Genomic DNA, 26,408 nt, shown 5'->3' on the forward strand with positions numbered 1-26,408 from the left:
GAGTTGTTATGCTTCATTGTATTGCGTATATTATAATGAAAAATACACTGTAGGTCTTTAATTCCAATCAAATTTATGTTCCGTTGCTCGCTTTTACTCAACCTGAGGAAAGTAAAGACGTAAAATGACACAGGTTAGACAAATGATAGTAATTAAATAAAATTACGTGGCAAATTCACTACAGGTACCTGACCCAAAATCCAGCTGTCTGAAATCCAGAATTGTCTACAACCTAGATCGTTTTGCAATAGAGAACTTTATTGTTCAAGCCATTTGCACACAATTTGTCTGCTTGAAAGGCTGGTAATTGACCTGCTGTCATACATTTGTTACCTTGATAGTAGCTTCAACTATAACTGTCCACAAAACAATGAGTCAATTTGCCTAAAGCAGTTTTAGTTGCCAGACATTTTTGAAATTCTGGCCAGACACTGTTCAGTTTGAGCCCCTTTCCGGATTGGTTCTGTCTTGGAGCATGAAGAGCTTATCATCATTTTTACGCTATCTGATTCTGGTGGTAACGTGCTGTCAGAATGTAAAAAGCCAGGAATTATCAAACTGCTAACTGAAGATCGATATTGCATGAGAACTGGGTGTAAATCTGATATAATGAACTCTGTCTAAACCTATTGCATAATGACAAAAGTTGCTTTCTTTGGGCATTCCAGGTTGGACATCTAAAATCTGGCATGATGTCATCCTGAAGATGCTGGATTTTGGGCATCGTACCATATTACTTTGACAGTTTTCCTTTTCCTATGTAGGAAATAAAATTACACCCGATAAAACTGGACATGCTGAAAATCTGAGTGGAGATGAGCACACAGGTCTGCAAGTTCAGCAGTCTCAGGCTCACAATTAAGGGATGATCTGATTCTGGCGTTTAAAATGATTAAAAGATTTGATAGGATGAATAGAGAGAAACTTTTTCCCTTAGGTGTGAGAGTTCAGAACATGAGGGCATAATGTTAAAATAGGAGCGAACCCATTCAAGGATGATGTCAGAAACACTTCACATACAAGATAGTGCAAATCCTTTGTTTATTCACAAAAGAATTGTTGAGGTTGGAGGTGAGCTGAAAATTTTAAAACCAAGATTGATGGGCTTTTGTTAGGCAAAGCTATTAAGGATTACAGAACCAAGGCAGGTTGATGAGGATGGGGATGTGGCCTAGCCATGAGTTAATCGTGTGGGCAGCACGGTGGTGAGCACTGCTGCCTTATAGCGCCAGGGACCTGGGCTTGGGTCACTATCTGTGTGGAGCTTGCATTTTCTCCCCGTGTCTGCCTGTGTTTCCTCCGGGTTTTCCCTCACCATCAAAAGATGTACGGGTTAAGTGGATTGGCCATGTTAAATTGCCCCTTAGTGTCAGGGGGACTAGCTAGGGTAAATGCATGGGGTTATGGGGATAGGACCTGAGTGGGATTGTGGTCAGTGCAGACTCGATAGGCCGAATGGCCTCCTGGACTGTCAGATTCTGAGTGGTTGAAGAGCCTCCTTCTGTTCCAGTGAAAGTTGTTCTCTTTACATGCTGATTTGTCCTAATTGAAAGAGATGGTTTTGACACTGTTGTTACCGAAGTTGGTATAAATGGGTCTTTATCAGGGTTGGCAAGATCTAACGCGTGATGTGCCACAGGGATCAGTGCTCAACTGTTTACAATTTATATTAATGACTTTGATGTTTGAATGGCTGCTAAATTTGTTGCTGACGTCAAAGAAGGTTGGAGAGTAAGCTGTGAAGAAGACATCAAGAGGCTACAAAACGATATAGATAGGTTAAGTGGGTGGGCACAGATCTGGCAAATGGAGTATAATGTGGAAAAGTGTGAAAGTAGCATACCTTTAAAAATTGTGATAGATTACAGAGCCTTGAGGTGCAGAGTGATCTAGGTGTCCTCGTGCATGAATCACAAACGGTTAATATGCAGGTACAGCAAGTAATTAGGAAACCAAATAGAAAATTTATTGTGAAGAAAATTGAATACAGAAGTAGGGAAGTTATTCTGTTGTTATACAGAGCGCTTGTGAGACTATATTTAGAGTACTGTGTACACAATTTATCACCTTGTTTAAGGAAAGATATAAATGTGTTGGAAGCAGTTCAGAGAAGGTTTACTAGACTAATACTTGGAATGGGTGGGATGTCTTATGAGGAAACGCTAGACAGGCTAACCTTGTATCTGCTGGAGTTTAGAAGAATAAGAGTTGACTTGATTGCAACATACAAAATCTTGCGGAACCTTGACGTGGATGTGGAAAGGATGTTTCCTCTTGTGGGAGAATCTAGAACTTAAGAGATCACAGTTTAAAAATAAGGGATAGCTCATTTAAAATGGAATGAGGCAATTTTTTATCTGAGGGGTATGAGTCTTTGCAACTCTCTTCCTGAAAGGGTTGTGGAAGCAGGGTCTTTGAATATTTTCTTGAGGCAGAGGTGAATAGATTCTTGGTAAGCAAGGTTATTGAGGAGGATGCAGATTTGAGATTGATATCAAATCAGGCATGATCTTATTAAATGATGGATCAGGCTTGAGGGGCTGAATGGCCTATTCCCATTCCTTGTTCCTGCATCCTAAATCAAAACACCATGGTCTGTTGATATCTGCTGCTTGAGATCCTACTAAGTTAATGAGGATGTAGATTTAGACTTTTTATTGTGGCCTTTTGAGTTTACTTTAAATGTACCTAAATACAAAGAGGGAAAGCTGCATAGTCTTGGTTTAAATGAAGCCAGGCTTGGGTGAATTGTTCATTTTGAAGAACCGGCGCCAAATGATCTCCTTATTCACTGTAATATTCTGAATTCTGTATTCACTGTAATATTGTGCATACACAAGTCCTAATAAATGTATGTGTTTGTGTACATAAACATGCAATCTCCCTATCAATTTCAAATGACTGCATAGTACAGGATCTCCCAATGAGCCTGTCATTTCTCAGGGTGAGAAGCTGCAATATAATTTTTACTCGCACATTTCACCACATTCGATTGCTTGCTGCTTGTAGTGATGTTCATGTTGTTAACTCTCTTTTTCTCACAGGTAGATGTGATATTTGATGACGATGCTGGATTTCTAAATGCAATCAAGACCTTCATGGCAACTGCAAAGCGACCAGTTATACTCACCACCACCGGTAAGTATCTGTGCTGCATTTGGGGGAGGCAGTGGCACAGTAGTATTGTCACTGGACTCAATCCAGAGATCCAGGGTAATGCTCTCGAGACCTAGGTTCGAAACCCACCATGGCAGATGATGGAATTTAAATTAAATAACTTTTAAGTAATGAATTTAAATTCAATACATGAATAGGATGGGAATAGAGGGATATGGTCCCCGGAAGGGTAGGGGGCTTTAGTTCAATTGGGCTTGGAGGACCGAAGGGCCTGTTCCTGTGCTGTAGTTTTCTTGTTCTTTGTTCCACCTGGAATTAACAGTCTAATGATTACCATTGTGGATTGTCGATTAAAAACCCCTCTGGTTCACTAATGGTCTAGCAAGCCACTTAAGTTGCATCCAACCACTACAAAGAAAATAAAAAGGAATGAAACCAGATGAACCAGCCAGCATTTACCTAGGGACCAGAAACGACAACATCAAACCAAGCCCTGTTGACTCTGCAACGTCCTTCTTACTAACACCTAGGGGCTTGTGCCAAAATTGGGAGAGCTGATTAACAGACTAGGCAAGCAACATAATCATACTTACAGAATCATACCTTAAAGAGAATGTTTCGGATATCACCATTGCAGCAGAGGTGTGACACAGTGGTATACAGTCGGGTGTGAGTTGCCCTGGGAATCTTAAATATTGACTCTGGATCCCATAAAGTCTCATGGCACCAGGTCAAGCATGGTAATTACCATGAACTGTCGTCCTTCAGCTGATGAATCAATTGTCCTCCCTGTTGAACACCTCTTGGAGGAAGCACTGAGGGTGGCAAGGATGCAGAATGAACTCTGGGTGGGGGATTTCAATGCCCATCACCAAGATTGGTTTGATAATACCACCACAGACTGAGCTGGCCAGGCCCGAATGGACATAGCTGCTAGATTAGGTCTGCAGCAGGTGGTGAGGGAACCAATAAAAGGGAGGAGAAACATACCTAACCTTATCCATACTAACCAACCTGCTGGAGATGGATCTTTCCATGACATCATTAGGTGTGTCCACCATACAGTGCTTGTGGAGACAAAAGTCCCGTTTTCATATTAAGGACACCCTCCAGTATGTTGAATGGCAGTACCATCGTGCTAAATGGGATATACTTTGAACAGAACTAACAACTCAAGATGGCATCCATGAGATGCTTTGGGCCATTAGCAGCAACAGAATTGTACTTGATCACAACTTCGTGGCCCAGCATGTCCCCCATTTTGCCATTACCTCCAAACCAGAGGATCAACCTTGGTCCAGTGAAGAGTGCAGGAGTGCAAACTAAGATGTTCCACTGCAACTATAATGCTGCCATCTATCTGATAATGTGGAAAACTGCCCAGGTATGCCCTATACCCAAGAAACAGGATAAATCCAACTGGCTAATTACTGCCCCATCAGTCTACTCTTGATCTTTGGTAAAGTGATGGAAGGGGTCATCAACAGTGCTACCAGGCAGAATTTACCCAGCAATAGCCTGCATACAGATGCTCAGTCTGGATTCCGACAGGGCCATTCAGTCCCTGATCTCATTACAGCTTTGGTTCAAACATGGACAAAAAAGCTAAACTGGTGGGGTGAGAGTGAATGTCCTTGGCTAAAGGCAGCATTTGATCAAGTATGGCATCAAGGAACCCGAGCAAAACAAGTCAGTGGGAATCAGGGAAAACCCTCTGCTGATTGGAATCATACCTGACCCAAAGGAAGATTGTTGTGGTGGTTGGAGGTTAATCATCTCAGCTTCAGAACACCACTGCAGGAATCTCTCAGGTAGTGTCCTCAGTCCAACCTTCTTTAGCTGCTTCATCAATGACCTTCCATCATAAGGTAAAAGTGAGGATGTGACAGTAGAATGTTCAGCGCCATTCTCAACTCCTCAGACACTAAAGGAGTTCATGTCCAAGTGCAGCAAGACCTGGACAATATTCATGATGTGGAGGTGCCAGTGTTGGACTGGGGTAGGCACAGAAAGAAGTCTCTCAAAGCTCGTGCTACCAAATAAACCTGTTGGATTTTAACCTGGTGTTGTGAAACTTCCTACTTAAACTTATTCAGGCTTGGGCTAACAAGTGCCAAGCAACATTTACGCTACACAAGTGCCAGGTAATGACCATCTCTAGCAAGATAGGATCTAACAATTGCCCCTTGATATTCAATGGCATTACCATTGCTGAATCCCCCACTATCATTATCCTGGGAGTTATCATTGACCTGGCACAGAACTGTGCTAGCCATATAAATACTGTAACTACAAGAGCAGATCAAAGGCTAGGAATCTCCTCAAAGCCTGTCTACCATATACAAGGCACAAGTCTTGAATGTAATGGAATACTTTGTACTTCCATGGACGAGTGCAGTTTCAACAATACTGAAGAAACTTGACAACGTCCAGAACAAAGACTACTTGATTGAATGTTTGTGGAAGGGATACCAATCACTGCACCACCAACAAACAGTGGCAATAGTGTGTGCCATCTACAAGATGCACTGTAGGAATTCACCAAGCCGCCTTCCAAACCCATGACTGCTATCATCTCAAAGAACAAGATCCATGGGAACATCACCACCTGGAGCAACAATAGAAAATGCTGGAAAATTTCAGCAGTTCTGACAGCACCTATGGGGAGAAAATAGAGCCAACGTTTCAAGTCTGGCTGATCCATTGTCAGAGATGAGGGGTCATTTTGACTCAACTTTTGCTCCATTCTCTCTTCTGCTGAGATTTCCAGTATTTTTTTTTGTTTCAGATTCTAGCATCTCCAGTATTTTGCTTTTATCATCACCTGGTGATTCCCTTCCAAGTCACTCACCATCCTGACTTGGAATTATATATTGCCATTCTCACTGCATTGTGGATGCACCTCTACTTCAGTGCTTCAAGAAGACAGCCTACTACCACCTTCTTAAGGCTATCCACAGATGGGCAATAAATGGGTGACACCCACATCCTGTAAATGAAAAATAAAATTATCTTTAAAGCCTCAGTGAAACAGCTTCATTTCCTTGTGCTGGGTGATTAATAATCAGATAGCAATAGTAGAATAATTTCCATGTCTTTCTGCCTGCAATGATAAGATGCTTCATATTCCTTCCAGCTCATCACACAGGTGCCAGTTACTAGCTTGTCGTTACTAAAACCCAATTGGTTATTTCTCAACATGAGGATCGTAATCTTTGAAATTTAAAACTCAGATAAGATCTGTGTAAATATCATCGAATAAGTCAAAATGTTGATACATGTCGAATCCTTGAATTTATCAATTGAGGCACAGAGTATCAAACTCAAGGAAGTTGACGCTTAACTTTTATACATCGATTCCCGCCTTCAGTCACTGTGTGGAGTTTGCACTTTCTCTCTGTGTCTGAGTGGGTTTCCTCTGGGTGCTCCGGATTCCTCCCACAGTCCAAAAATGTGTAGGTTAGATGGACTGGCCATGCTAAACTGCCCCTTAGTGTCCGGGTGACTGGCTAGAGTAAATGCATGGGGTTATGGGGATAGGGCCTGAGTGGGATTGTGGTCAGTGCAGACTCGATGTATCGAATGGCCCCCTTCTGCACTGTAAGATTCTATGAAATCGTTGGTTAGGTGCCAGCTAGAACTTTGAGGCCGATTCTGGGCTCCACACAATAAAGGAATGTTAGTCTTGGAGAGAGCGTAGAAAATATTTACAAGCATAGCAATAGGAATGGGTGGCTTTCCACCCTGTCAGAAGATTGGAGAAGCTGGGAAGGTTTAGGAGAGATTTGACAGAGGTTTTCCAAATCACAAGGAGCTTCAGTAGAGCAGATGAGGACATGAACATCAATCCCCAAGAGGGAGTACCTGAGGAAGGATGGGGAGGTGTATTGTTCCATCTTTGGATGACATTTTAAGTGGAGGTCCTGTCTCTATATTTTGCTTTCATTATCCTGTCTCTCTTCAGGTGAATGTTAAAAAGCTTGTATTACAAAGTGCTCAAGTGGGATTATGAGGCAAGGATAGAGAAAAGTGTAATCTAAGTTAGTACTGAGGCAGGGTTAGTACTAATACTGAACCCTACTCAATGCAATGGTGAATGACCATAGTGAGAGAAACTCATCAAGCATCTCGTAATTTCTTCTTGATTTGTCTACTGGAGATGGGGAGTCTGGGTGAAAGCTTGTGGGCCTGTGCTGATGTTCTACCAAATTACAATCTCTAGCAATTGCCTAAAATGGGTTGTTGTACTTTTTAAATGATATTTGATGTGTCTGACAGCTGTGCCATGTGTACCTGGTTTGTCTCCTGTCATGTGCCACTTGTAGTCAATCAGGAATATGGGGAAGCTCCATTGATTTGGTATCTTGTTCTGACTGAGCACCTCTTTCTCTCAAAATATTGTACCTGTACTTTTTAAACATGGTTATCAAGCCTTGGCCTTGTCATTGGTCCCCAGATCCCAACTTCAGTTTAATGTTTGAGTGCTGCTTCGAAGAAATCCGCTTCAAAGTGCCATCCTCGGTAAGTTTGCTCAGTTTCTTTTTTTTTGTTATAGTTTATAATGAAAGATCTTTAGTGAACTGATGAGATCTCAAGTGTTCTGGGGCCAATAAACCAATACAGAACAAAAATGATCATCAGGTCATTGGCTCTTTGCTGTAAATAGGACCTTCCTTTGCACAGTTTGACTGTCATATTTCTATTAACACAATAGCCATGCTTCAAAAAGTAGTTCATTGGCTGGAAACTGCTTTGGTATTTCCTGAGATCATGAAAGACACTAAGTAAATGTTCATGGCACAAAACCTGCAGGCATTGTGAACTGAGGGTGATTGTGATCAACTTTTAAAGGGACTTTATTTATTAGTCACAAGTAAGGCTTACATTATCCTGAAGTTACTGTGAAATACCCTAGTTGCGACACTATGGCACCTGTTCAGGTCAGTGCACCTAATCAGCACGCCTTTTAGAGTGTGAGCGGAAATCAAAGCACCCAGAGGAAACCCATGCAGACATGGGGAGAATGTGCAAACTCCACACAGACAGTGACCCAAGCCAGGAATCAAACCCAGGTCCCTGGCGCTGTGAGGCAGCAGTGTTAACCACTGTGCCATGATGCTGCCCCAATAGACAGACTGGCAGAATTTTAATAAATCAAAATTAAATAATGAAATTTAATGTTGAGAATTGTGAAGTAATGCATTTTGGTAGGGTAAGAAAAACTAGGGGAGGCAATGGAAAGGGTTCAATTCTAAATGGGGTCAGGAACATCGACATGGTGGATATACGTACATGAAGCATTGACTGTGGCAGGGTAGGTTAAGCAGGTGGCTGAAAGGATGTATAGGATCCAAGGTTTTATAAATATAAATAAAATACAGAAGCAAGGAAATTATGATGGAACATTGATGAAACACTTAAGTTATGAAACTTAAACTGGAATATTGTGTCCAATTCTGGATGTGAACACTTTTAGAGTAGGTAGCTAGAAGGTTTAGAACACTGATTCTGGGAATAAGGGACTTTAATTAAAAGGATAAATTGTGAATGCTGGGATTGTTCTCCTTGGAGAAGAGAAGGTTGAGAAGAGATTTGTTAGAGCTTTTCGAAATCACTAGAGCGAGTAGATAGACGCTGCTCCCTTTGTTAGAATGGTTCCCTGGAAAGAGTATCTCTGGAGGTTTCAAATACAAGTGCGGTATCTTTTTCCAGAGCCGTCTCGAGCATTCCGTTAACTATAGCCAGTGATTAACTGGCAACTCCACTTTGGCTTTGTGAGCAACACAAGGAAGAGATTCTTAATCTTTTAAAATCATCTTGTAGTTAAACCTCAGCCACTGGAACTCACCCTCTGCCTATCCTCTACCATCCTGATTACATACCAGAATTCATCCCGAACAAAGCATTATGTGGGACACTGCCTAGCTTCATATATTGTTTGCATTCCATAATTACTGCATGATGATAACGTTGCATGGTATTTTGATTATGGTGTACTTGGCTTCATTCTCACACTAGGATATTCATTCATTTTGTCGATTCCTGAAATTGGGAAACTCTTGATTAGCTGTCGGTTTCCAGAAACTACAACACAGTCTTCCAATAAAATAAGGATCATTTCTCTAATAAATGCTGTGAGCAGGGAGGTAATTTACATAAAACAAATTGTGTGCATGAAATCACTCCCAGTCACTAACAGCATGTGGTCTTCAGGCATGATTGGCAGGGGAATTACAATAATCTCCATGCTGGCTGATATTCATGGCATCACAAGAAAATAGTGTGTATAAACAGCCTTGTTTTATTAAATGTGCTTTTGAAAATTTACATCTAAAGGCCTGATCCAGTGAGGCATGTCAAGGTTTCTGTTCTTTTACACCAGACAAACATTGCCAGCTACCTCCAGCTCTTGTGTCTGGCTGAAAATGTAAGAACTGATGCAAAGGACCTCACTGCACTCCTTGCTCTTAATAAGTGTGACATACGACAGAGCATCCTGCACTTACAGTTCTGGGTGAGAAGTGGAGGTGGCTACCATCTGGATAAGCCCCTCCCTGCTGAAGGTAAGTGAAACCTGTGTGACGTTCATTCCAACTGAGATTCATTTTTCTAAGAATGAAACTGAATTGCTTTGATTTGATCATTCTCCAGTCTGAGAAAATTCCAGTGCCAGCTATTTGAAAAATTGAAGTTTTCAGTTAATGATGCAAGCATGAAGCACTCCCTACCTTCTGAGGTTCTTTGATAGTCAGAAAATGACCAATTGATCCATCAAACCATTGGATCTTTATTTCTACCCAATGCACGTATCTGTTTTGGGGGGTTGTCTTGCACCAGTTGAATGCTGGCTTTCTTACTTCTTGTGATTCTTTATTAATTGTTCCCTTGACAACTGGGCTGGTCATCACTGGGTTGTACATCATTCCTCACATCATTACCAAAGTAAAACATACATACCACTAAGAACTGATGTTCCAAGTAGGACTGGTTTGCTTACCAGTTGAATTTAACAATTAATCTTTGAGCAGTCAAAGCAGAGAGGCCAGTTCTCATTAGCCTTTTAAAAGTCAGCCACACCCCTGGATTAATCTTTCTTTTAAAGACATATTCTAATATTCATAGAACCATAGAAACCCCTACAGTGCAGAAAGAAGCCATTCGGCCCATCAAGTCTGCATCAACAACAATCCACCCAGGCCCTATCCCCACAAACCCATGGACATCAAGGGAAAATTTGTCTTAGCCAATCCACCTAACCCATACATCTTTGGACTGTGGGAAGAAACCCTAGCACCCGGAGGAAATCCACGCAGACGTGGGGAGAGCGTGCAAACTCCACACAGACAGTGACCCAAGGCCGGAATTGAACCCGGGTCCCTGGCACTGAGGCAGCAGTGTTAACCCATTGTGCCGCCCTGTATTCAATTAAAAGTTGGAGTGAACAGGAGCCATCTAACTCACCATCTTCCTTTCTCACTCTAATGACCAAATAATTCCAACTGCAGTCATAGAACATAGAACATTACAGCGCAGTACAGGCCCTTCGGCCCTCGATGTTGCGCTGACCAGTGGAACCAATCTAATGACCCTCTAACCTAAACTATTTCAATGTTATCCATATGCCTATCCACTGACCATTTGAATGCCCTTAAAGTTGGCGAGTCCACAACTGCTGCAGGCAGGGCATTCCACGACTTTACTACCCTCTGAGTAAAGAACCTACCTCTGACATCCATCCTATAATTACCACCCCTTAATTTAAAGCTATGTCTGCTTGTGTTAGCCATCACCATCTGAGGTAAAAGGCTCTCACTGTCCACCCTATCCAATCCTTTGATCATCTTGTCACCTCGTAACCTTCTTCTCTCCAATGAAAATAATCTCCAGTCCCTCAGCCTTTCCTCAAGACCTTGCCACCATACCAGGCAACATCCTGGTAAACCTCCTCTGCACCCTTTCCAATGCCTCCACATCTTTCTTATAATGTGGTGACCAGAACTGTACGCATGTGCAGCCGCACCAGAGTTTTGTACAGTCTGCAATTTTAAAACTGAAGCTGCTTCATACACTAAGACACCTCATTTAAGGTCCCTCACGTCTCTCAGTAATTTCACTCATTGGTCCAGCAGCTGCAATCACTGTGCAGTGAGGTTCTTTTTACAAAGATCAATCTTGTGGGTTGTATCTACTAAAATGTGCACTGATTCCAAAATTAAAAATTACTTTTAATTTTTAAAAAAATCTTTCTTTTTTATGTGGGTCTCACCGTTTGTTTAATTAATAAACAGAAGAAATAAGCACACTTCGAAGCGCAGCTCAAGAAGAATCAGTTGGAAATGCTGTTGCTGCTGAAGAAACCCAGGGGAATTTGTCAAAGAACGGCTCCATTGTGAAGACACAGGATGTTCCCAAATGCAACACAGGATGCACAGAGAACCTGCTTGGCTTAAAACACATTACTGGATCTTCAAGTGATCTCTTTTCCATGTTCAAGGTAATTGCTCCCCACTAAGAAATGCAAACTAATATTCCCTCATTTGAAGTAAATATTTGAAGGGCAAAGTACTGGGTAAGAGGTAGGGTTGGTAACTATGGAACCATTTCCTATATGGAGTCAGCACCTTCAGGGAAAGTGGAGGCATGTTATACATGGGGGTTTAGTAGGGTAAATAAGCAGGATTATGGGGACAGGGCCTGGGTGAGATTATGGTTGGTGCAGACTTGATGGGCTGAATGGCCTCCTTCTGCACTATAGGGATTCTATGATCAGTTAAAGAGCTAATCGCTTGAACACAGTGTTACAGAGGTTGCTGCCTCAGTGCCAGGGACCTGGGTTTATTTCTGGCCTTGGGTGTCATTCTGTGTGAAGTTTGCACGTTTTCCCAATGTCTGCATGGATTTCCTCCGGGTGCTGTGGTTTCCTCCCACAGTCCAAAGATGTGCAGGTTAGGTGGATTGGCCATAGTAAAATTGCCCCTTAGTGTCCCAATCCTTTGACTTGCCACTCATCTTTATGCAAACAAATGTTTTTTCTACAAGTTTAATACTATTTTTAACTTTAGGTTAAAGTTCTTCCCGCTTAGAAAGGATAGTAGGACTAGAGGGCACAGCCTCAAGATAAGGGGGGAGGGGCAGTTTAGATCAGAGTTGAGGAGGAACTTCTTCACTCAAAGGGTGGTGAATCTCTGGAATTCTCTGCCCGTTGAAGTGGTGGGGGCTACCTCGCTAAATATATTTAAGTCACGGGTAGATAGGTTTTTAATTGACAAGGGAATTAAAGGTTATGGGGAGAAAGCGGGAAAGTGGAACTGATCCACTTCAGATCAGCCATGATCTTATTGAATGGCGGGGCAGACTCGAAGGGCTAGATGACCTACTCCTGCTCCTATTTCTTATGTTCTTATGTCTATGTAGGTTTTCTCCTACGGATGAACTGATAGCACAAATAATAAGTACAATTTTATAGTTCTTACAGGAACATGGCTGCAGAAAGATTGGGACCTGAACGTTGAAAGGAATGTGACATTTAGGAAGGATAGAAAGTTTAGAACAGGTGAAAGGGTGGCTTTGCTAATTAACGATGGTATTAGCACAGTGGTGTACAGACCCTCGAATTATAACCACATAGTGGGATAGACTATAAAAAAAGAGATAATGGGAATTTGTGAGAAAGATAATGAAAAGTCAAGGGGAATTTAATCTGGAGATAAATTGGAAAAATCAGATGGGCAAAGGTAGCATAGATGAGGATTTCCTTGAACTTGAATGAAATCTTTTTTTAGAGTTTTCTTTTAGAGCCCTCCTTTTAGAGTTTTCTTTCTCGTTGAAATGTGTCCATTCTGTGTATTCTAAGATTCCATTTAAATGTCTGTCACTGAACATCTGTTGATCTACCCTTTAAGTGCATTTGCCAGTTCACTTTAGACAGCTCTGTTTTGATGCCTTCATAATTGCCCTTATTTAAGTTTAATACACTAGTCTTAGATGCATTCCTCTCTCCCTCAAATTGAATGTAAAAATTCAGTCATAAAATGATTGCTGCTACCTAGGGATGCCTTCACTGAGGTTATGAATTAATCCTATCTCTGTGCACAGGTCTAGCATAGCCTGCCTTCTACTTTGTTCCAGAAAGTGCTGCTCTAAAAAAAATTATCCCAAAAAAGTTCAATGAAATCCTCATCTATGCTACCTTTGCCCATCTGATTTTTCCAATTTATCTCCAGATTAAATTCCCCTTGATTTTTCAGTATCTTTCTCACAAATTCCCATTTATCTCTTTTTTCATAGTCTATCCCACTATGTGGTTATAATTCGAGGGTCTGTACACCACTGTGCTAATACCATCGTTAATTAACAAAGCTACCCTTTCACCTGTTCTAAACTTTCTATCCTTCATAAATGTCACATTCCTTTCAACGTTCAGGTCCCAATCTCTCTGCAGCCATGTTCCTATAATAACTATAAAATTGTACTTATTATTTGTGCTATCAGTTCACCTGTTTTGTTTCATATGCTAAGCGCATTCAGATACAGAGTCTTTAGTTTTATCTTTTTGTTAATTTTGTAGCATCTAGCCTTATCTATTGATTTGCTGTTCGATTTGTTCTCTGTGCCTGGTGTTTGTGTTTGCAATTTGTATAGTATGAGAAGATGTTTTCAAATCCAGAAATGACATCCCTGACTACTTGTGATTAAGCACAGTAAATGTTTATTGAGAAATGGAGAAAAAAATTATACTTAAATATGACAATGGCTTCACATAATATCAAGACTTTACAACAGGTTCAATTTTAATTTAATTATCTCATTCTAGACACTCCATCACCCTCTGTGTGGATAAAAATTGCCCCTCTGGACCTTTTTGTATTTCGCCCTCTCACCTTAAACCTATAGACTCTAGTTTTTTTACTCCCCTACTTTTTAGAAACGATGTTATCTATGCCCCTCATTATTTTATAGACCTGTATCAGATCACCCTAAGCTTCTTACACTCGGTGGAAAATAGTCCCAGTCTATCCAGCCTCTCCTTATAATTCAAACTATCAAGTCCTGGTAGCGTCCTAATAAATATTTTCTGCACTCTTTCTAGTTGAATAATATACTTTCTATAATAGGGTGACCAGAACTGTACATAGTATTTCAAATGTGACCATACCAATGTCTTGTACAACTTCAACAAGATGTCCCTACTCCTGTACTCAATGTTTTGACCAATAAAATCAAGCATGCCAAATGCCTTCATCATCCTGTCCAGTTGTGATTCCTCTTACAAGGAGCTATGAACCTGTATCCCTAGATCCCTTTGTTCTATAACTCTCCAATACCCTACCAGTACCAGCCCTTGTTTGAGCTACCAAAATGCTTCACCTCACATTTATCTAAATTAAGCTCCATCTACTATTCAACAGTCCACTGGCCCAATTGATCAAGATCTTGTTGCAATCTTAGATAACCTTCTTCACTGACCATTATACCACCAATCTTGGTGTATCTGCAAATTTACTAACCATACTTCCTAAATTCTCATCCAAATCATTAATATAAATGACAAATAACAGTGGACCCAACACACCACTGGTCACAGACCTCCAGTTTGGAAAACAACCCTGTACAATGATCTTCTGTCATCAAGCCAATTTTATATACAATTGGCTACCTCACTCTGGTTCCCGTGAGATTTAACTTTATGCAACACCCTACCATGTAGTACCTTGTCAAAGGCCTTGCTGAAGTCCATTTAGACAGCGCCGACTGTACTGCTCTCATCTACCTTCTTGGTTGCCCCTTAAAAAAAAATTCAATCAAATTTGTGAGACATGATTTTCCACTCACAAAACCAAACTGACTGTCCCTAATCAGTCCTTGCCTCTCTGAATGCCTGTAGATCCTGTGTCTCTCAGAATACCTTCTAACAACTTACCCACTACAGACATTAGGCTCAGCAGCCTGTAGTTCCCAGGCTTTTCCCTGCAGCCCTTTTTAAACAAAGGCACAACTTTTGCCACCCTCCAATCTTCAGGCACCTCACCTGTGGCTGTCAATGATTCAAATATCCCTGCTAGGGGACCCGCAATTTTCTCCCTAGCCTCCCACAATATCCTGGAGAACATTTCATCAGGTCCCGGGGATTTATCTACCTTGATGCGCTTTAAGACTTCCAGCAGCTCCACCTCTGTAATATGTACACTCCTGTTTCAAATATCTGTTTGAAATATTGCTAGGTTCATTACCACATCAAACCCAGTTGAGATTCACACAGTTGCTCTGTCCCTTGCTTTAATTAACATTCTCATTTCCCAACAGTTTAAAAAGTGACCAGAATATTACCAACAGAAAAATATTACAATTTCTTACATTTTCCTGACAGTAGATTCAAGAAACCTTACATAGTGAACCTGAATGAAATTTTTTTTGAATAGCAAGAGCTTTTCTCTGAAGCTCTGAAACATTGAGGGACACAACAGTTGTTCCTGTGGCTCTATTTTAACGCTGATCTATAACTATAGTTTGTGATTTGCCTTTCAGCAGGAGGTTGTTTCACAGGAGCAGTGGAGAAACCAAATGCAGATTCTCCTGGAGTTCCAGAGGAGACAGCTGGACTTCATATTCCACAATTTGGAGTTTCTTCTGCCTCTGCCAGTCCGAGTTGTACCTGACCCACAGCAGCCTGAAAATCTGACTATAGATGCTGAGTCTCCTGTGTGTGACCCTGCAAGTACAGCTGCAAGAAGGCTTCAGGATGGCAACGCATCTGTCGATGTCAGCCCTGTAAAAACCTCTAACAGATTGAAGCGTCGCAGAAAAGCCATTTTGTTTGATGACAGTGATTTGTTTGACACGCAGCTGAATGAGAGCGATACCTTTGTGACCTTACCGAATGAAATTCCTACCTCACTGTCTGTTGCTGAGAAAGTAGCAGAGAGCCAAGCTCACAGTGTGAGTGGAGAAGGTCCCTCCAGGAACAAGACTGGTTCCTCCAAAGTTACTGAAAAGAAACAGAGGACACCAACAGAGCAAAAGTCGGTATCTTTGTGTCTTAGTTCACTAGCCGAGTTCGCGGACAGTATCTCGTTCTTGGACTGCTGTCTCCACAGGGGTGCGGTTGAGAGAGAGGGTTCATGTGGACAGCGTGGTTACCACTGGGCTGCCGCAGAGATTAAAAGTGGCATGTCGGATGAGGGGCGGGCTGAGTTGGGAGATTGGTGGTCCTTGCACGGCTTTGGGGAGGTGAGAGCGACTGTGGAAGGCTTGAGCTGGAAGAAATGTAGGTCACAGATTCAGCAAATCATGAAGCCACCTGTTACCAAGTGTGAGGAAGCAGAGAAGGACCCAATGGAGGAGCTCACTCTTCAGGTTTCAAATCGGCAAAACCGTAATGCTGTGTCCACGCAGTTCTCCAATTGTCACACGAGGTATGTTTGACATTTTTAACTGCATTCTGTGATTTAAATTGCACCAGAACACTTTTTTGTAGTCCCCTATGTACTCACACCCACCCCATACCATATATAATTGTGGAGGGGAAAATTTGAAGCTTGTTTCCCAATCTGTTACAATGCATCAATATATATTTATTTACCAATTCTGTCACCAGTGCTGTGTCTACCCAAATATGTAATGGAGTCTCACGCAAAAGCTCCATTAGTTTGCGGCACTGCACCATCCCTTTAAGGTTTCTAAACGTGGGCATCTTAAAGGGATTGCTGTTTGTCCTCAACACAGCATGTTCTTATTTACAACAGAATCAGGCACCAGCCCAATTTGGAGGGAGCATTACCTCTCGGAAACTTGCCAGTGTTAAACCATCGAAGCCCATTGAGCCTGTACCTACCACGATCCCACCCCGGCCCTATTCCCATAACTCCCAAAGAGGCGATGGCCTAATGGTATTATCACTTGACAATTAATCCAGAAACCCAGAAAATGTTCAGGGACCTGGGATTGAATCCCCCCACGGCAGATGGTGAAATTTGGATTCAATAAAAAAAAAATCTGGAATTAAGAATCTACTGATGACCATGAAACCATTGCCAATTGTTGGAAAAACCCATCTGCTTCAGTAATGTCCTTTAGGAAAGGAAATCTGCCAAGCTTACCTGGTCTGACCTACATGTGACTCCAGAGCCACAGCAACTCTCAGCTACCCTCTGAAATGGCCGAGCAAGCCACTCAGTTGTAACAATCGCTCCAAAGTCTCAACATAGAAATGAAACTGAATGGACCACATGGCATCGACCTGGGCACCGGAAAAGACAAGAGCAAAACAAACAGCCCTGTCAACCCTGCAAAACCCTCCTTACTAACATCTGGAGGCTAGTGCCAAAATTGGAAGAGCTGTCTCAGACTAGTTAGGCAACAGCCTGACATAGTCATTCTCACAGAATTATACCTTTCAGATAACACCCCAGACACCACCATTACCATCCCTGGATATGTCCTGTCCCACAGGCAGGACAGACCCAGCAGAGGTTGTGGCACATTGGTATACAGTTGGAAGGGAGTCCTTAACATTGACTCCGAACCCCATGAAGTCTCATGGCTTCAGGTTAAACATGATAACCTCTTACTGGTTACCATGTACTATCCTCCTTTGGCTGACGAATCAGGATTCCTCCCTGTTGAACAACACTTGGAGGAAGCACTGAGGGTGGCAAGGATGCCAAATGTACTCTGGGTGGGGAATTTCAATGCCCACCACCAAGAGTGGCTCAGCAGCAGCACGACTGATCGAGCTGGTTGAGTCCTAAAGGATATAACTGCTAGACTGGGCCTGCAGCAGGTGGTGAAGGAACCAACAAGAGAAAATAACAGAATTGACCTCATCCTCACCAATCTGCTGGCTGCAGATATATCTGTCCATGACAGTATCAGTAACAGTGACCACCGCACGGTCCTTGTAGAGATGAAGTCCAGCCTTCACATTGAGGAAAAACCTCCATTGTGTTGTGTGGCACTATCACCATGCTAAATGGGACAGACTTCGAACTGATCTGATCAGGACTGGGCATCCATGAGGCACTGTACTTGCAGCGGAATTGTACTCCAGCATAATCTGCAATCTCATGGCCCACTCAACAATTACCATCAAGCCAGGGGATCAACCCTGGTTAAATGGAGAGTGCAGCAGGGCATGTCAGGAACTGCACCAGCATATCTAAGAATGAGGTGTCAACCTGGTGAAGCAAACAAATAGGACCACTTGCATGCCAAGTGGCAAAAGCAGCAAGTGATAGACAGTGCTGAGCGATCCCATGACCAATAGGTCAGCTCTAAGCTCTGCAGTCCTTCCACATCCATTCGAGAATGGTGGAGAACAATTAAACAACTCACTGGAGAAGGAGGCTCCACAAATATCCCCATCCTCAATGATGGAGGAGCCCAGCACAGCGGTGCTAAAGATAAGGCTGAAGCATTTGCTGCAACTTCAGCCAGAAGTACTGAGTGGATGATCCATTTTGGCCTCTTCCAGTAGTTCCCAGCATCTCGGATGCCAGTCTCCAGCCAATTCGATTCACTCCAAGTGATATCAAGAAATGGCTGGAGGCACTGGATACTGTAAAAGCAATGGGCCCTAATAACATTCCAGCAATAGTACTGAAGATTTGTGTTCCAGAACTTGCCGCTCCCCTAGCCAAGCTCTTCCAGTACAGATACAACACTGGCATCTACCCAACAATGTGGAAAATTGCCCTGGTATGCCCTGTACACAAAAAGCAAGACAAATCCAACCCAGCCAATTACCACCCAATCAGTCTACCCTCGATCATCAGTAAAGTGATGGAATAGTGCTATCAAGCAGCACCTGCTCGGCAATAACCTGCTCAGTGACACCCAGTTTGGGTTTCACCAGGGTCACTCAGCTCCTGACCTCATTACAGCCTTGGTTCAAACATGGACAAAAGAGCTGAATTCCACAGATGGCGTGAGAGTGACAGCCCTTGATATCAAGGCTGCATATGACCAAGTGTGGCATCAAGGAGCCCTAGCAAAACTGGAATCAGTGAGTAACGGTACAAATTCTGTGTTGGTTGGAGTCACACCTGGTACACCTGAGATGATGACCCTCCAGAATCACTGGAGGGTCGTCATCTCAGGTCCACATCTCTGCAGGAGTCCCTCAGGGTAGTGTCCTAGACCCAAAAATCTTGAGCTGCTTCATCAATGACCTTCTGTCCATCATACGGTCACAAATAGGGATGTTTGCAAATGACTGCATAATGTTCAGCACTATTCATGACTCCTCAGATACTGAAGCAGTCCATGTTCAAATGCAGCAACATCTGGACGATATCCAGGCTTGGGCTGACAAGTGGCAAATGACATTTGTGCCACACAAATACCAGGCAATGATCATCACCATTAAGAGACACTCTAACCACCGCCCCTTAGCATTCGATGGTGTACCCACTGAATCCCCACATCCTTGAGGTTACCATTGACCAGAAACTCAACTGGACTCACCTCATTAACACAGTGACTACAAGCGCAGATAAGAGGCTAGGAACACTGTGGCAAGTAACTCACCTCCTGACTCCCCAGAGCCTGTCCACCATCTACAAGACAAAAGTCAGGAGTGTGATGGAATACTCCCCACTTGCCTGAATGGGTGTAGTTCCAACAACACTCAAGAAGCTCGACACCATCCAGGACAAATCAGCCCACTTGATTGGCACCACATCTACAAACATTCTATGCCTCCTCTACTGACATTCAATAGCAGCAGTGTGTATTATCTACAACATCACTGCAGCAATTCACCAAAGATCCTTGAACAGCTCCTTCCAAACCCATGACCACTTCCATCTAGAAGGACAAGGGCAGCAGATAAATGGGAAAACCACCACCTGCAAGTTCCTCTCCAAGCCACTCACCATCTTGACTTGGAAATGTATCACTGTTCCTTCGCAATTGCTGGGTCAAAATCCTGGAATTCCCTCCATAATGGTATTGTGGGTCAACTCACAGCACGTGGACTGCAGCGATTCAAGAAAGCAGCTCACCACCACCTTCACAAGGGTAATTAGAGATGGGCAATAAATGCTGGCCAGCCAGCAATACCCATGTCCCACGAATGAATTAAAAACTCATTTACCTTGCTAATCTCACTAACACAAAGGGGAGGTTTAGTTTGACCAATCAACCTAACCTGCACATTTTTGGAGTGTGGGAGGAAACTGGAGCACCCGGAGGGGACCCACGCAGACACAGGGAGAATGTACAAACTCCACACAGAATTGAACCCACGTCCCTGCCCACCTGCACTCCCCCCCCCCCCCCCCCCACCCCCCTCTGTGAAGGGTGGGTACCCCTTCCCCATGCATTCTGCAGTGATTCAAGAAGATCCATCGCCGCTTCCTCAGGGTCATTAGAGATGTGCAAAAGAAAAGCTGGCGCTGTAGAAAGACCAACATCCTGAGATTGAGTTTTTTTCAGGCAGTGTGTGGGTGCAATGTCACTTATCGCCTGTTGGTGGTGCAGTTGAGCTTGCAGAAATTCCCCAGCTTTTGAATAGTAAAGTTTCCTCGATATTTTGTATTTACCTCAGTGATTTAATGATTCTACAAGTATAGGCATTTGAATTTCCCCAGGCAGTTTGGCTCAAGGGTGGTGCATTTCCCTTGGGTCAGAAGGATGTGGCTGACAGCTCACTCCAGGAACTGAGGATGAAATCTGGGCGAACATTCCAGTATAGTACAGGAGAGATGCCAGAGAGGCATTAAACCTGTTCAGGTGATCTTAAAATATCCCAGAGCTTCATTCAAAGAAGAGCCAATGAGTTCTCCCCAGAGTCCTGAAGCCATTATTTATCAGTGTCAACATCAGTAAAATATATTATGTGGAGTGGTTTCTCAGTGGGATCTTACTGTACATAAATTGGCTGCTGTATTTCCCAACTTTAATAATGTGACACATTTTGAAAGCACTCAAGTTCATAAGATACAGGAGCAGAATCATTCGGCCCATCGAGTTCACTCTGCCATTCGATCATGGCTAATATGCTCCTCGTCCCCCGTTTTCCTCCCTTCTCCCCATAAGCCTTCAACCCATTACCAATTAAAAATCAGTCTAACTCCTCAAATTTACTCAACATCCACCGCACTTTGGGGTAGTGAACTCCACAGATTCACTACTTCTAGAAGGAAGTAATTTCTCCTCATCTGGACTGCATGGTGCTCTGACACTGAATGCAAGTTCTCCCCTTCCTTTTTATTTAAAGTGAAAGTCAGAAAGATTTGCAATAAATTCAACTCTTGCAATGCCACAAATAGAACTTGCTGGAATCACAAGGTGGGATTTAATAGCTGACACTTGTGTTTTGTTCTCTCTGGTGTTATTTGCCTGACTGACTTCTGTAAAATTTGTGAAACTGCTTGATTAAGTGCTCATGTTAACTGTTTGGCACAATGGTTTTATTTTTATAAATTCCTCTTTTTGTGAAAGACTGTGATTGTTGGCCAGAGCAGCGTGCTGACTCAGGGATAGGATACATACAGAGATTACTAATTCGTTAAAGAGAAAGTACAGAAGGGGTGGGGGAAGCTGTGGAATGCAGTATCCTAGAAATCTGTGCTTGGACCTTCTGAGTCTTGAGGTACTTAAATAATCTGTGATCACAGTATCAGTATAGGCTGTCCAGTTAATCACTGATGATACACAGATAGAAGCTATACGTTTAGAAATGAGGGCAATTTTTTGATATATTTAGGGACGGCACAGTGGTTAGCACCTCTGTCTCAGAGCCCCAAGGATCTGGGTTCAACTCCCAGCTTGGGTCACTGTCTGTGTGGAGTTTGCACCTTCTCCCCATGTCTGCATGGGTTTCCTCCAGGTGCTTCAGTTTCGTCCCACAGTCTGAAAGACGTGCTGGTTCGGTGCATTGACCCAAACAGGTGCCAGAGTGTAGCAATGGGGGGAATTTCACAGCAACTTCATTGCAGTGTTAATGTAAGCCTTCTTGTGAGTAATAAATTAACTTTCACTTTGCTGAACTGCATTAACTGAAGTTCAGTGAGGATAACTTCAATGATATTTGAAATGAGAAAAAAAACAAACCATTGGGTAGAATTTTATATGGAGAGAGACCCAGGGGTATCGATGTCCAATTAGTATGAGCTAACCACAAACAATACTAAGTGCCATGGCAGATGATTTCAAATCACAGTCATCCAGAATGAAGATATCAGGAGCTATTCTTAGACAATCACTAAAATAAGTGAATATCTTCAGGATGTTCCAGAGAGCTAGGCAGCCAGTGAAATACTTGAACTGTAGCTGCTGTATTGTAGTAAATGTGACAGCTAGATTGCGCACAGCAATTTTCCACCATCAGCAATACATTCATTGCCTATGGTAGTGCCAGCTAGAATACCATGAGAATCCCCTGCTCTTCAAATAACACAGTAAAAAGTCTGACAACACCAGGTTTTAGTCCAACCTATTTATTTGATAATATACTCACAAGCTTTCGGGTTAGCCCCTTCGTCAGGTGAATGGAGAGTTCTGGCCTCAGACAGAGCATATAAAGCACAGACAGTTTAGAGAACGCCACAGGCTCCTTTTACACCCACACTAAAAGTTTAATGTTTGATTTGAAGGACTGCTCCTCCAACAGTGCAGCTCTGCCTTGGTGACTGACCCTGTGACGGTGCCGTACTATCATAACCACACTGGCTATGAGTCTGGATTAGGTGTTCAATCCGCATCTTCCTGTTTCAGGCATGTCACCACTCAGCCAGTGAGTCAGTCTAGTCTGTGTACGGTTAAGTTACAGCAATACTTCACACTTGGACTCCCAGCAAGAAAACCTGATTTTGTTTTCAGCTGTCTGAGCCCATTAACCGAAGTTGATCTTTCTACCTAAGAATAACATGTTGGTACGTTTAATACTCTTCTGACAGGAAAAGGGGAGTGTTTACCAGCGTAAGACTGATGTTCAGTCACTTTGATATCCAGATCAAGTTGTAGCGCGAAGGGCAGAGATGTGTGGTCAGTGCAATCAGCGCAGCCAGTGCAATTAACTCCAATTCTCAGAAGCTGCAAACATTCCAGAGAAAGTGCCTGTGAGATAAAAACACCTTTTTATTTTCTGAATCTAGGAAGTGCTGAACTGTGTGTGTTGTCTCTCTTTCAGCACTGCGTCTAAACGAATAGAGGTACTGAAAACCGTATTCTCCAGCAAGGCGTTTGTAAGTCTGGGTAACAGACGTGTCAGTGCTGTGGAATATCTGCCAGCTCTCCGCACTATCTGCAGGACAGAGAAACTGAAAGAACAAGGCAAACTAAAACGCAGGTATATCTCTTCTGTAACTTGGTACAAAGACGGTTATTAGTGATGATTTTAATCAAAGCAAAAAGCCAAAAGAGAACAGTCCTCTTCACTAATTTGCACTCTTTACAATCCCCACTCAATACAAGTGAAATTCAACCCATCAAGGTCATTAACTAAACCAATTGAGAGATTGCATGATTCCATTCTGAGCCTTCTGATTATCATTTGTTGCAAGGACAGCAGTCCCTACTGTGGGCCTGTGGCTGGGTTTCTGCTTGTTACTTGCTTAAGTTGATGGAAATTCATGTCTTTGTCAATATCCCAGTCTGACATGGCCCTGCTTGCTTATTAAAACTCCACCTCTGGGGAGTCCTCAGCCTCCAACTAACTGTTTCTCAGAATGGAAATATTCCTTGTAATAAATTGCAGACAAGCCTACATGCACCCATATGCTGCAGCCTGAGTGTCACCTGGTGAAGGAGCAGTTCTCCGAAAGCTCATGATTCCAAATAAATCTGTTGGATTTTAACCTAGTGTTGTGAGACTTCTTACTATGCCAGTTCAAAGCCAGCCTCTCCACATATCTTAAAACTACATTTTTACTCAACTTCTTTGATCTTCACCACAGGAATAATTTCAGGGGTCACATGATTTTAAAGGTTGTCTATTTTAATTCATCCTCATTGCTACCACTCATCATCAATACTTCACTCTGGTGTTGTTCAGTTAATATGTTCCACATTCAAGGACAGAATCTACAGTTATAGTCTTGGGTGTTTTTACAGTTCAGTGGGCACAGCGCAACTGCTTCGTTTATCAGTCGTTAGGGTTTACTGAAACAGGAGTGCCTAGGTTCAGTAATTTAGCCCAGGATGGTATTTTGTTCAGTTGGGATGGTTGTGGAATAACAAAAGGTGATTTGGAATAATTGAGTTATTTTATTGCCAGTTTAAAAGTAAAAGTTTATTAGTCACAAATAAGATGAACATTAACACTGCAACAAAATTACTGGGAAATTCCCCAATTGCCACAGTCCAGTACCTGTTCGGGTCATGCGCTACCCAGCACGTCTTTCAGACTGCGGGAGGAAACCGGAGCACCCAGAAAAAAGCCCGCGCAGACAAGGGGCGAACATGCAAACTCCACACCGACAGTGACTCAGGCCAGGAATCAAACTTAGGTGTCTGGCGCTGTGAAGCAGCAGTGCTAACCACTGTGCTACTGTTACTGGGGCTTAAACTGGGATTCTCCAACCCAGCACCTGCGGGCAGAGTTGTGGACAGGGCGGGGGGACTGCCCAAATATTTCTGTCCCTCCCACAACAATGCCTGACTGTGCTGAAAAATCCCACCCTTTGATTTTGAGCTTAAAGTGTATTGTCTGCTCCAGATTTGGTTTAAACTTGTCTTTATTTAGAATGTGCATCATGGAGATTCATGTCCACCAGTCTGCATTAACATCATTGGATAAACATACAGATGATATTGGAATAGTGTAGGTTAGATGGGCTTTAGATTGGTTTCACGGGTCAGTGCAACATCGAGGGCCAAAGGACCTGTACTGCACTGTAATGTTCTATGCATATGTGTCCTCTTCGTCAGATACTGACCGACCTAATGTGTATTTGCAGCAATTTGTTTTCTTAAATTTACAAACTCTGGTCTTATTTTTTACAGGTTTCTGCATTATTTGGATAGTGCACACTTGGAGCTGCCTAAACGCACACTGGAAGCCCTTGCAGCTAATTTCCCATGAGGATCCCAATTTGATGATATTACTTGTTGTACAGTGAATTATTACACATTTGACTCTTGCAGACTCTTATTACTGGGGTTTTTCCCCCTGTTTTTTTACTTGGTAATTGCTATCCACCATGTATATGTGTGTTTTGTGGAATCATTTTTTTGTACAGTAAAGTGATGTGAAACTGTGTAGGAGAATGTTGGGTGACCTTAATTTAATTACAGTGGGATAACAGTATCTGCTGTCTAAGAATGTAAAAATCCAATGCATAATAGTTTCCTTCGTGTGTGGAGTCTATTTATAACACTTATGGAGAAATAATGAACTCTCCCCTCCTTTCCTGTTGGTACCTTCTGCTGTCTCGCCCAAAAATCTGTGTGCAAGTAGAAGGGGGTGCTATTTGACTGTGTGGGGCATTACAGTTAAGCCCAATTATGTGCTCATCCAATACTGGCACTGCACACATTCCAGCAGGGGTCACTGCATTGGGAGAGGGAATATTGACTAGTTTTTTTTCCCCCCCAACTTGCCCCCACCATCTCCCAGATCAATGCGACAGAAGTATTTATTTACATATTCTCAAATAGTTTTGACTTTTTTTTTCATCCTTGTTTCCTCTTTTCTGCATTGACCCCCACCTCAAAAAAAACCCTTTCAGTCCAAAGCTACGAGCTTTGGTTTATAAAGCTTCCACAAGTGTCATAAACAGGACCGGTTACAGACAGCAGTGAGATCAGACAAGTGTCTTCCTCCTGGAAGAGGACCCAAACCCACTGGTAACTGGCTCATTCTGGAGTCCGATAACCCCACCTGGGGAGGTGGAGGGAATATCATCATAAATCGTGAATGACCCGTCCATCTTGTCCACTAAAGCTTTTTAATGTTGCAATTTTTTATATTACATGGATTTTGTAAGGATGGAGTGCCCCTGTATTGTATAGTGTGATTGTACGCCCCACTTCGTCATTGGATATGGAATTAAATAAATCAGAGCAATGCTGTATAACTGCAAACTCCAATACCATGCACAACGTAAGTTTGTTCTTTTAATTTAAATTTAGGCATTCCTTCATGAATAGTGTATTGCACTCTGCAGTTCTTGTTGACCTTTTAATGCTGGAAGAGATTTGTAAGTTACCTTGCTTAATCTAACAAGCAAGAAAGCAAAAATACATTGATCCTTTTCTATAAAATAGAAACAAAATGGCTTGTCAATTTTGACTTGTCAAGGTGCTGCTAGATCCTCTCTTGGTATCTCGTTTTGTACTTCACGTTCTCC

General features: G+C 42.5%; 1 protein-coding gene across 4 annotated transcripts in view; it reads left to right on the forward strand.

The window, feature by feature from the left end:
- Positions 1–26,137, forward strand: part of atad5a (ATPase family AAA domain containing 5a) — a 63,822-nt gene extending 37,685 nt beyond the window's left edge. For 3 of the 4 annotated variants that reach the window (XM_080209308.1, XM_080209311.1, XM_080209310.1), the window contains 7 exons: positions 3,045–3,138; positions 7,574–7,638; positions 9,500–9,680; positions 11,406–11,611; positions 15,643–16,529; positions 23,249–23,407; positions 25,063–26,137. In XM_080209308.1, coding sequence (XP_080065434.1) covers positions 3,045–3,138; positions 7,574–7,638; positions 9,500–9,680; positions 11,406–11,611; positions 15,643–16,529; positions 23,249–23,407; positions 25,063–25,141 — 1,671 coding nt within the window. In that variant the 3' untranslated portion in view covers positions 25,142–26,137. The remainder of the gene's footprint in view (positions 1–3,044; positions 3,139–7,573; positions 7,639–9,499; positions 9,681–11,405; positions 11,612–15,642; positions 16,530–23,248; positions 23,408–25,062) is intronic. The other variant, XM_080209309.1, reaches the window with a different exon arrangement.
- Positions 26,138–26,408: the final 271 nt, after the last annotated feature.

This window comes from Carcharhinus amblyrhynchos, chromosome 21 (assembly GCF_965287045.1).
Source record: "Carcharhinus amblyrhynchos chromosome 21, sCarAmb.v2.hapA, whole genome shotgun sequence".
In the NCBI taxonomy this organism is placed as follows: Eukaryota; Metazoa; Chordata; class Chondrichthyes; order Carcharhiniformes; family Carcharhinidae; genus Carcharhinus; species Carcharhinus amblyrhynchos.